This window comes from Cynocephalus volans, chromosome 6 (assembly GCF_027409185.1).
Source record: "Cynocephalus volans isolate mCynVol1 chromosome 6, mCynVol1.pri, whole genome shotgun sequence".
NCBI lineage: Eukaryota > Metazoa > Chordata > Mammalia > Dermoptera > Cynocephalidae > Cynocephalus > Cynocephalus volans.
In genome coordinates this window covers 19,363,812-19,376,799 of record NC_084465.1, presented here as the reverse complement: position 1 = coordinate 19,376,799, position 12,988 = coordinate 19,363,812, and the positions used below count along the sequence as shown (strand labels likewise).

The following is a 12,988-nucleotide window of genomic DNA, read 5'->3' as shown; positions in this document are numbered from 1 at the left end:
CAGATACAAAGATTTATATCAAAGTTATAGTAATTAAAGCAACGTGGTATTGGTATATCCGATATATTGAATACATAGTATATCCCTATATTGAACAGACATATGGATCAATAAAACAGAAAAGAGAACCTAGAAACACACGCATGTTAATGAGGCTGCAATGGGATTTAAAGATGTGTGTTGAAAGTTTCCGGTTTGCCAACAGCACATAACACAGCAGACTTAACAGTGAGACTTACGCAGAGAGGATTGATTCTATGCCAGGGCACAACAGAGAATAGGGCAATGTCTCTATTCACTGGGCTTACAGTCAATAAGAAGGGCAACACCACCCATGAGGAAAAAATTTCTAGCTTTTCATTTAACATGAGCGACATATGACTCTTCCTTTCACTTGAACACTTAGAGGACACTGTAGTGTTATTAATGGCCTTATTTCAATATTGTTGTGTCTCCTTATGGGAATAGGGAGGCCCATAAAGAGGGAGAGAGATGTGAGAACAGCCTGTCTAGTGCGGCAGTCAACACACACAACATTTATCAATTAAAGTTTGCTGTCTTATGTGGGTGCAGTTTGTGGCACCACAAAACCATTACAATAGCAACATTAAACATCACTGATCAGAGATAACCATATCAGATATAATAATAATAATGAACTTTGAAAATTTGTAAAAATTAGCTAAATGAGACACAGAGACACATGTGAGCACGTGCTATTGGAAAATGGCATCGACAGACTAGCTAGACGCAGGACTGCCATACACCTTCAATTTGTAAAAATCACAATATCTGCAAAGTTCAATAAAGCAAAGTGTGATAAAACGAGGTATGCTTGGCTTTATATTATAGAGAAAAACAAATTGACACAGGACACAGGGATAGCTATCGATGCCTCCAAGAGCTTTAGGCCACAACACAATGCATTTCATTGGACAATTTACTGCAAACCATAGCCGCCTGCAAGTTTGGAAGTGCTCTAGTGATTGTGGTTGTTGCAATTTTACTTCCAGATACCCACTACTGTCATCCTGTCCACCATGTTACTGTTCCAACAGAAAAGCTACCATAGAATGTGACAGCCACTACTGTCCACAGGTCTAGTAGGCAAGACAGGAGAGAGACGCTGGCCTACGGTGTTCCAGGGAGAATCAAGCAGATTGTTGGCACTTCCCTTCAGAAGAGCTGATGGATGCCTTTTATTTTGTAAGTGAACAGATACCGGTTGGAGGATGACCTCCCGTCAGCGTGCTGGCACAGGCAGCAGCAGCAGGAGCAGCATTCTGAGCAGCTTGTGAAGGAAGCAAGCTAAGACGTCGACAGAAAGTGCAAGCTTGGAGCAGGGGAAGCAGTCCTGGCAAGGAGGCGGCTCAGGAGTGATTTAAATGATGACGTGATAGGCACTAAATGTAGAGGAAACTCAGAGGACAGGGCAATAAATCACTGCCCAGCTTATCTTCTGACAAGGAGTAGGACTCCAGCTTCCAGATGTACCATTAAAATGTAATGTTTCCACTGGGATTTAGCATGGCAGGTTTCCCTGAAGCTTCAGTTTCACTCAGTTAACTAATTATGAGAAAATGTGACATTGGTATTTACTTTTTCTACAGGGACAAATCATTCCCAGCAGGAGGGAGACGTTGTTATTTTTGTTCTGTTTTGTTTTGTCATTAAAAAGAAATTACTTACACAGTAGTAAATAAACTCTTGTTAGAGGGAAAAAAAACATTTTTTGTCTACAATTCTATCAATTCACCTTAATGCTGACAATAATTTCTTTGGTTTTCCAAGGACATGGTAGATAAAACGGCAAGAGCTTGGGTGTTAGAACCAGGTTGGAAAATTAACTCTCCCACTTACTTGCGAGGTGACCTTAAGCAAGTTATCCGATCACTATGGCCTCTTTCCCCAGCTGTAAAATTGGGATAATACATCTACCATTGAGTGTTATTTGTTAAAGATGAAGTGAAATAGTGTAGTTGAAGCACTTTAACACAGTGCCTCTACATAATGAGCACTCAATAGATTTTAGCCTTTATACTTAATGACCCTGTATACAAATAGAAACAGTTTACGTGTCATTCATGCCTTGTGTTGACAATACTATATGACCACACATCTAATCATGAACTAAGCCTTTATTTTGGCACTACAAGCTATATTGTGTATGAAACATTTACTCCCCTTCATCCTAATATAAAAAAGGTTTCCAATGAAAATTTAATGTTTAATGATTATTCACCTCCCTACCCTCCACACACACCCCTTTTAATTTCTCAAAGGTGGTACGAAATGCTGAGCAAACATCACTGATAAATCTGCACTTCCTCTCCCACTGCCTGGATACTAGAGAATAATAACATTGTATCTGGGGCACTTTTAACAAATCAGAAAGTGATTTCACAAGTGATTTCCCATTTGAACTCAGAACAATCCTAAGAGGAACACAGAGTAGATATGATTAGCCTCATTTTACAATAAAGAAAACAAAACTGAGAACAAGGGAGGGTAAAGGGCAAAGCCACCGTATTCAAGCTCTCTATGAAAGCATATCTGTAGGAATGGAAAATGCCAGAATAACTAGACTTCGAAAAATTAGATTTTCCCAAGAATAAATTCTGTTTTAATGTGGAGATAGCCACAGTGACCAGTTATGTATTCCAAAGGGAAGCAGGATCACTGGTGGAAAGCGAACAAAATAACAAATTAAGAGGCAAAGGGTTTTACATACTAATTTCACAATCCATTTACCCAATGTGTCTCTAATATTCTACCCATAAATTTGAGAAATAAAAAATGCTACTTTCACTTCTCCTATAAGCATATTGCAATGTCATTATTATGTACAAATGATATGTAAGGTTGATGGTATGACAGTCAAAAGATTTTATGCTAGCCATAATAAATGCGAGTAGTCTTCAAATATTTCATGGAAAAATGTGTATTGTCTTTTAAATCCTTTTAAAATTATCCATGCACAAACTCTTAAAAATGTATTAACATAAAAAATATATATTTGAGTGCTACATAGAAAATCCTGGGAATAAAGAAAAAGATAAGAATATTTTTCAAAGGATAAATGAGTTAGAATATGATAAACAATTACATAAGATGAGCATTATAATTTTACAATACATATTTGAACTTATTTTGGAAGTTGCAGAAGCAAACTAAGACGCATGGACGTGTAATAAAATTTTTGGAGCCGTGAAAATATAATAGCCTTCTCATTTGAATAATGTTTCTTCGACTAATCATATATAATTGTTCTTAAAATAATCAATTCTGACATGCTCTTAATACTGAGCAAGTCTTAGTAGTAGTAGTAGTTACCTTTCAGGACTTCAAAAGACCCTGATACATGCTCACTGATATATAGCAATCACCTAAGAAGTCTTAGTGGACAATAGAACCGCAATTCAGAAGTCTCCCCTCTTTTTCTTTTTCTTTGGAATGGGAGATAGGTTCTCATAGATAGGAAGGCAAAAGCAACCAAATGTTACTAAGGGGAACCCTAGTTCAAATTATAAACCAAATATGAGCTTCTGGTTTATCATTTGAACACAGAATCCCACAGAACTATAAATGCAATCAAAAACCTAGTCCTACCAAACAACAATCAGCAAAATGACAAATAATAATGGATTACCATTAGGTGGTCGATTGCCCAATTCTGACTTAATGAGCCTGAACGTAATTTGTTCTATGATTCTTCATAGAACATGATACAACTTCATTCCAATATTGCGACATATTTCATGATGTGTTAGCATAAACACCTGCCTAAAACTCCTCTGCATTTCCTTCATTTATTCAGTCAATAAACCTTTCCTTGAATGTTTGCTATTTGTTGGAAACTATAGCAGAGAACTCATAGTCTAATAGGGGAAACAGGTAAACAAAGCATCGGATTTCTGCATTAATACCTAGATTGGAGAAAAATACTTGGCACAATAAGTGGATTAGAAAGTTCTTGCAGAGGATGAGGTAAGGTAGGCAGAAATGGTCTATGTGGCAGGAGAGGAGTAGCTTTCTGCTAGAGAGATCAGTATGACAAAGGCAGGGAGACATGATAAACACAGTGAGTTCCAGCAATCAGATGCAGTGCCACATGGCTGGAGTGGACATTGTGGATAAGAGAAGGGAAAAAGATGGCAAATGAAACAATAAGCAACAGAGGAAGATAAAGATTTCATCATTTAGTCCATGTTAAAATATAACATTGGAAAGCAGAACATAATTGGTCTGTTGGAAAGGTTTCACCTTATAGGCAATGAGAGTAGATTTCTTTTTCTGTAGATCAATTTGGTGCTAGCTATGTATACAGTGAACTAGAGGAAGAAAATCTAGAGGTATGAATACCAGTTATGAGACAATTTTAAAAGTCCAAGTAAGATAAAGAGGCCCTAAACTAAAGCCCCGTAGGCCATATTTGTAAAGCATAATTACATAGCGTAATTGACCCATTGTAGCCACTTAATGAACATTTTTGAATGACTGAAACAAACTCCAAAGGCTATAATGGACAAAATTAGACATTTTATCCTTTGAGGAAAATAGCTGTCTCCTAAAATACAAATAATTCATCTCATCTGGGTAACAACTCATACTATTTACTAAGTAGTTTCATTTCAGACTTATAACACTCTTTGTAAATGAGTGCATTGGGACATAGTCCAAAAGTGCAATCAGAAGGATCTTCTGGGAATATCTACTATAAACCTCCATCTTAAAGATAAAAATTTGATTCACAGAAGTTATAGGACTAGCCCAACATCACAAAAAGTTTCTGGTAATGGGACAAGAATCAAGCAGAATACATTAAGCTTCACAATATTTGTCAACCAAAATGGTTGTAACGGATTTGAAACTAATACAAGACATCAAATTTAGCCAGGGTGAATTAAGTTTTTTTTCTAGGATATATTTTTACTTTATTTTTAGTAATTTAGTTATTTTTTTAAATTGAAACATATCGATTGTACATATCTATGGGGCACAGAGTTAAATTTCAATACATATATACAATGTGTGATGGTTAAATCAAGGTAGTTAGTATATTTATCATCACAAAAATTTATCATTCTTTGTGATGAAAACTTTTGAGTTCCTCTCCTCTAGTTATTTGAGAACATAGAATAAATTATTGTTAATTATAGATGCCTAGCACTACTGTACACCACTAGAACTTATTTTTTCTATCTAGCTGTAATTTTGTGTCTGTTAATCAACCTTTCTTCATCTCACCTCCCCTTCCCAGCCTCTAATAACCACAATTCTTCTGTCTACTTCTATAAGCTCAAATTGTTATTTTTAGTTACATTTTTTAAAGTGGTTGATAATTCACACTCAAAAAATAGAATGCCAGCATCTTAAAGACATTTTCCTAAATAATTTTTCACCCTCACAGTGAAATGCAAGGACCAGGGCTCAACTTTTAATCCTGAATTAGTATAAATAAGACAGATTCTTACCATGATCTTCTGAAGAGACTGGTGACCTAAAAGGAGATAATAAGCATGATAAATATTTTGTATATGATAATTATAACAATGATCAAGAATAATTACATAGAAATTATATCCCCAAAATTCAGTTAAATAAAAATTCAATATAGTAGACTATGTAATTAATGTGTTGGTTGCATGGTATATTTCAATCAATAACCCCCAAAAGTTACCTGGATTGGTTGGGTATTAAGGGTTACTAAAATGTCGATCTATGCATGGTTTCACAGGGCTGCAACAAACCTAGTTAAGTTTGAATTTATCACACAAAAAAGAGAATTCATAAAAATGTGGTATTGGATAAAATCCCATCATGTCACCGAGTACCCAAGGCTAAGCCTCCAGAGAAAATGCCAAGGATGTTAATAAGTACTTGATTGAGTGCCTGTAGGTAAAAGGAAATCTACTTTGACAATTAAAAAAATGGGACAAATTTTTAGAAAGCAGCATGAATCCTTATCATTATCGATTTTTGGTTCCACTCTTCATGGAATGTCACATTTGAGGGAGCATGACACAGACCTCTCTGTGCTGGCCTTGTTTTCTAATCCGGTGAGAGTCGGGATGAGACAAGAAGGGCAACCACAGAAGTGCCACAGAATTTCCACAAACCAACAACTTTGGTAAACCATCTGTGAGTTCAGCTCTCATCATGGTCTTCCAAGATCAATGAAGCATCATATCAATCATAACAAACATTTTTCCCCCTCAGTTGATTACTAACTGAGATACTCAGAGCAACACAGATACAAACTTGTAGATAAATTCACCTCCAGCTTGAAAGACTAGTTTTGACTGCCAACTTATTCTTTTCTGGGAAGAGAGAGAGGCACAGGATACTATACTCAATCATTGGGATTCTGAAGAGAAAGGCAAGAAATCACGTTCTTGCCCCAGTTGGGAAGAGTCCTCTTCTCTGAATGATCAGCCCACCAGAGCCCATAGCAGGGACATGACCAGAGATAAATATAAGAGTTTGGCAATAAAGCTACATGTTAATATAACTAATATTTATGAGACATGATGACAAATGTTGGGGCAAGAATCATTCAGTGCATGCACAAGTGGTTGAAGAAAATTTTTAGCGACTTGGAGATGCTTGATACTGCTTTACTTTATTTCCTGATTTGTGATATCGCTGTTTTACATCATGCGAGTGAACAGTAAAGTATAAAGACAGTAGTAATGGGAAAAAAAGCCTTGAGCTTCCATTCGTGGCAAAGAGTCAAATCATTTCAACCTCATGGGCCACTTCAAGTAGACTTTTGCAAGTGAAAACTACAGAGGGTCCTGAGCGTTGGTACAAAGGGCATCCTGGGATAAACGTGGCGAGCAATGAATGGGAACCTGCCACAGTCACTAAGCCATCACTGCATGAGAATCACCACTTGGCCTTCTTGGGTGGAGCTGATTAACCCACTCCTTGGAGTTCCCCTATTTTCTACTGTTTTCATACCAGTCTTCCCTACTAGGTTGTAGCCCCCTTGAAAACTGGGACTGCATCTTATTTGGAACAAGTGGACCCTTGATTAAAGTTCATTGAACTGAATTAATTTCAGCACCACCACACTGGTATTCAGACTCAGACAGATCATAGAGTTCCTTAAAAAGTCATTGTGCAGGGGGGAGGGGGGAGGGAGAAGGGAGGGAGGTTTTGGTGATGGGGAGCAATAATCAGCCACAATGTATATCGACAAAATAAAATTAAAAAAAAAAAAAAAGTCATTGTGCAACCTTCAAACTACCGTCAAGACACGTTTGCTTGCTCCTAGGCCAGCTATGAGGAAAGGGCCCAGGGAATGTGCCTGAAGCTCCAGACTGGTTATAATGTAGGCACTATCAGAGCCAAATGGCTTCCAAAGCACCCAGCAACAGACACATACCCATAATGAGCCTTAATGATTAGGAAAAATAAAAGGGGTGTGAAGAGGGTGTTGAATGGAAGGTGAAATGAGATTGGAAGGTGAATCTAAAGAGAAACATATGTTTGAAATAAGGTCAGCTAATTTCTTAAGCTGCATAGAGCATAAAAAAATAATCAGCAACAAGGAAACATCTTCACTCCTGGTGTTTTCTAATGGGAAGTAAGCAAAAACACGTCTTGGATTGTATGCAATTAATTTCTTACAGAGCTATTGGAACAAAGAAACAACCAGGCCAATAGACAACTAAATGTCTCAGGCAGAAAGCTTATGAAGCAGGGTCTTTGCTGCCTTTCTGCAAAAGCAAAGCACTAATATCAAATTTGAAAAATTCCAGATGGCTCCATTAAAGACCCAAGGGAATGCATTCTGCAGTGTGTCCAGGCAGTGGGGAAGAACTATCGATTTCAGAGTGCTCTGTAAGGATTAGTCATGTTGAGTTTCTGTGCTGAATGTCTCCCACACGCATGGATTTGTGGAATTTTAAGACATATGGAGTATTTCAATCCTCACTCAGTATTTCACCTTTCACTGCAACAAGTCACTAAATTATACTATTGAGGCATGCACATCATCCATTATTGCTGGAAATGGGCATAAAAATTTCACAGAACTTAGCTCAGGAGAGAAGAAATATCCTGAAATCAGCAATATAAGTAGTTATTTTAAAAACAGAGATTGAGTCCCAGGAACAGATAATCTTTCTCAACCCGACAGCTGAGGCATGCAGAAAAGCTCGCTGCTAATTCTTCTCACCACACCAGAAAGAAATGTGTATTTGTCCCAGACTCTTTATTCTTCCTCAGTGTATATCATCGTGGAGCTGGCATCTGCCCTCACAATGTAAGTTATTACTGGCATTCAAATAACTCCACGACTTGTAGTTCTCTTCTCCATCTCTTTCCTGATCACTAGTCCTTTATTATGGTCTACAGAACTTTTATACTTGTTTTTGCTTTTTAAAATTTGTTTTGTTATTTTTTAACATTTGTAATTCATTCAAACTCAGCAAAGTAAAAAGAAAACAAAAAGCAACAACAAAAAAATTCAAGCCCTTCATTTAAAACCCTTTGTCCTATTTTATTAAGCCTAAATATTTATTATTCATGTTTGAATCTTTCAATTCATTTTGATTCAATTTATTACCTGAGACTCTAATAAGTACCAGGCCCTGTGCCAAGTGATGGAGACAGAAGAAACAATTTTGAGGAACTCATAATCTAGTGAAGAAAAATATGTAAACCACATGATAATAATATAATGAAAAAATACTATGATCAAAACATATTTGAAGTAAAGAGGTCTTGTAATGGAGAGATCAATTCTGTTCCAAAGGAGTGAAAGTAGGCTTCAGAAAGCAAGAACCGTCTGAGCTGGGTTTTGAAGAATAAACAGGAACTTATTAGGTAAGTAAAAATCTAGAATTCCAAGCAGCAGCAATAGGCATATGAAAAGGAGCACAGATATGAAGTTTCCCAGTAGGTTATGGGCTACACAAGTTAACTCAGTATTGCTAAAACATGAAGGTGTAATAACAGCAAGCACTGGAGAAGTATGAAGCAGGGCCCATTTCAGACGGGGCCTGTGGGGCCATTGTGAAGTGCTGGTGATTTACCTTCTGAGCTACATGGAGCAAGCTTGTGAGGCAGAGAAGTCACAGATTCTGATCTGTGCTTTCCAACAAGCAGGCTGTGGAGAGGGGACTACAAGAGAGCAAGAAAACAAGTTAGAAGGCAGAAGACAAGTTAAAGAACATTATTGCAAAATTTCCATGTTAATAAAGCAAAATAAAAATTTCTCTGCTCTTCCATTCCTTTTGAAACTCATGGAAAATAACAGGAAGAGAGAAGCAGTAAAGAAAACACCATCTTTGACTAAACTACATGTTTGTAAACCTAAACCATCATATATGAAGAAGAGCTAGCAAGTAAAGTAAAAGTTGAACCATTTTTCAAGGGGACAGAGAGAGAGCTTCAGTCTTAATTGAAGAGACATGAGCTACATCATACACTGCAACACTTATGGCAGAAAGCTCTCCACCATGAGCCAGGGTGTCCTGCTAGTCAGAACCAAACCCCAGAAGAGAGCGCTGCTAAGGAAGAGTTTGAATAATAATCGAAACAACAACAACAACAAAAACCTCCAAAAACCCAGCATGATAACTATACAAAAATACCCCAAGAAGAAAATAAAGTGTAGACAGGGAACGTGCTAAAAAGATCATGATGTGAAGCAAGTAAAAACCGTTCATAAATTTCATCAAGTTTAGAAATGGAAAAAGGAAAGAAAGTTAGGGAAGAAGAAACAAGGGAAGAAAATAGAGCCTCTGAAAAATGTAAATTTCAAGAAGAAATACAATGATCAAGAAATAGTTACAGAGACTTCTGGTCAAGATGGTAGAATAGACGGTCCCCAGCATCACTCTCTCCCACAAATCAACCAATTTACGCCTATAAAGAAGCAACAACAGCCACGCTGGGGCCGCTAGAGCTCAGGGGAAAAGGAGGAGAGACCTACAGAGTTCATGAAGGTGGGAGAAGCCATGATGAGAGTAAGAAAAAACCCCTAACAGAGTTTGGAACCAGGTAACAGGCAAAGGTTGGAGGAGTTTGGAGGACTTAGAAGAAGACAAAAAGATGAGAGAATGTTTGGAACATCTTAGAGTTAAATGGTTAAATCATTGTAATCAGAATGTTGATAGAAATGTGAATAGTAAAGGACATGCTGATGATGAGGTCTCGGAAAGAAATGAGGAACTTATCAGGAATTAGACAAAAGATCACCCTTGCTACACCACAGCAAGGAAGTTGGCTGCACTGTGTCCATACCTTTGGACTTTGTGGAAGGTGGGACTTAAGAGTTGTGAACCAGAATGTTTGGCAGAAGAAATTTCCGAGCAGCAAAGTTATTAAAGAAGCTGCATGGCTACTTGCAACAGTCTGTGCTGAGTTATGGCAGAAAAGGAATGATGTAAAGCCAGAATTTAAAAGGAAAGGAGAGTATAAAGATTTGGAAAATTTGCAGCCTGGCAATGTGGTAGAGAAGCAGAGGGCAGGAGAAAAACACAGGCAGGAGAAAAAAACAAGGGTGCAGCAGATAAACTTGCTGTTAAAGACATTAGGTTGGTGATGAGGCAGCCAGATGCTAATAACCAAGACAATGGGAGAAAGGCCTAGATGGCATTTCAGAAGTGTGGAAGGGCACCCCTCCCAACACAGACCTGGAGGCCTAAGAGGCCTGAGTTGTTCCAGAGGACAGATCTGGGATGCCACTGCCCTCAGGAACCTTCTCCTTGCATCCCATCTGCTCTGGCTGGAGCAGTCCTGCCTCAAGTGGCTCCAAGTGTGGTTCATGCAACAGCTCTGGAGAGCACAAGCCAGAAACCTTGACAGTGTCCACATGGTATTAAGTCTGCAGGCCGGCAGAACATGAGAGCAGTGGAGGCGTGGCAGCCTCCCCCCAGATTCCAGAGGATGTATGGAAAAGCCTGGGGACTGAGGAAGAGACCTGCTGCAGGGGTCGAGCCACCACAGAGGCCATCTACTAGAGCAATGCAGAGCAGAAATGTGAGGTCGGAGCCTCCACAGAGAACCCACACCAGGGAAACGTCTAGTACAGCCAACACAGCAGGGCTGCCGCCAGGACCCCAGATCTGTAAGGCCACTGGCAATGTGCAACACCAGCCTGGAAAAACCACAGGCACCAGCACAGCCTACTGGGCTGCACCTGGCAGAGCTGTGGGAGTGAGGCTGCCCAACACTTTGGGGGCCCAGATGCCCCATTGTGACAGGATGCAGGACTTGGAGTCAAGGAAGATTATTTTGGAGCTTTAAGATAATATGTCTGCTCTGCTGGGTTTCAGACCTGCTTGGGGCCTGTTTCTCCTTCCTTTTGGCCTATTCCTCCCTTTTGGAATGGGAATATGTACCCAATGTCTGTTTCACCATTGTGTGTTGGCAACAGATAAATTTGGTTTTGATTTTTACAGGTTCACAGCTGGAAAGAGTTTTGCCTTTGATCTCAGATGAGACTTTGGACTTTTAAGTTGGTGCTGTAACAAGCTAAGGCTTTTGGGACTGTTGGGATGGAATGACTGTATTTTATATGTCAGAGTGACATGAGTTTTGGGGGGCCAGGGGCAGAATGATAGAGTTTGGATGTGTTGTCCCCGCCAAAACTCATGGAACTTTGATCACTAATGTGGCAGTGTTGGGAGCTGTTTGATTCATGGGTGTGGATCCCTCATGAATGGATTAATGCTCTCCCTGGGGGGGGGGGGGGAATAATGAGTGAGTTCTCGCTCTATTAGTTCCCGCGAGAGCTCATTACTTAAAAAGACCCTGGCACTCTCTCTCTCTTGCTTCCTCTCATCATGTGATCTGCTTGTACCCCACCGGCTGCCTGCACTTTCCACCATGAGTAGAAGCAGCCTGAGTCCCACGCCAGATGCAGCTGTCCAAAATCATAAGCCAAATAAACCTCTGTTCTCTGTAAGTTACCCAGTCTCACGTATTCTGTTATAGCAACACAAGACAGACTAATACAACCTCTCTGACCATTTCAAATCCCAGTCACTTCCAGGCTGGACCCGCTGAGTGCTTGGAGCAGGTGCTAGCAAAACCTGCAGATGTGCCTTTTGGATGAAGTTGCTTGGAGGCGGCAGGGGAGAAAAGGGCCTTGGTGGCCCCCAGGCCAGCAATATCACAAATAGGGTTTACATGGACCCACATAGGATCGAGGAGCCACAACAACTGAAAAAAAGGAGCCACTCAGAGGCCAGTGAGTCATTGCAAGTGACTAGAGCATGGCCCGTCCCATGGGAAGTATTTGGAGCATGGGTAGTGGGGGAAACTGGCCCACCGGGGGAACACTGGGGCACAGCAAGGACAGCTGATCTGCCCCCCAGTCACTGTAGGACCACTCAGAGGAGACTGGTCAGGAATACAGAATTGCACAGGATGCAGTTTTATGAAAAGACTCAGGCCCAGACCAGTGTTTCTACACAACCCAGGTGTGCCAGATTTCACTAGACCTAGAAGTACCTATTAAGTCAACCATTAAAACTAGAGCTGCACAAAAAGCCTTCCCGAGGGAATCAGCAGCAAAACAGCAATCTAGCTAAACCATAGGGCTCAAGTACTAGTCCCCACAGGAAACTCCCCCATTTTAGAAGTAAGCAAAAGAAAACAAATTAGTTCTAGTGCAGAGATTGAGTGGTGGGAATAGCAAATAATCCAACACAGAACTGAAAAAAAAAAACAAAAAACAAAATACCCACAACCAGAGACAAAGTTTGATACTAACTAGTAGAGGTCTCATTTCACCAAAGAACACCTATAACACCTTGAAGGACCAGAAGTCCCCTGGGCTGCCACACCAGAAAGAGGAGAGGGCCAGAAGCCTCAGCCATGCCCCCTGACACCCACAACTGGTCTCGAGGGTGGGGGCCTCAGGCCTTGGTCACTCCCCCCAACATGAGCAACCAACCCAGTGACAACCACTGAGCCACTGCAGGAAGTGCCCCGGGCTCTCCCAAGTCAGGGTAGTGAGAGTCTGAGG

The 12,988-nt window shown here is 39.9% G+C and overlaps 1 protein-coding gene across 2 annotated transcripts in view; it reads right to left on the bottom strand.

Moving 5' to 3' along the window:
* DGKI (diacylglycerol kinase iota) overlaps positions 1–12,988 on the bottom strand; it is a 436,008-nt gene that overhangs the window by 37,477 nt on the left and 385,543 nt on the right. For both annotated transcript variants that reach the window (XM_063099453.1, XM_063099454.1), the window contains one exon: positions 5,475–5,500. In XM_063099453.1, the coding sequence (XP_062955523.1) occupies positions 5,475–5,500 (26 nt within the window). The remainder of the gene's footprint in view (positions 1–5,474; positions 5,501–12,988) is intronic.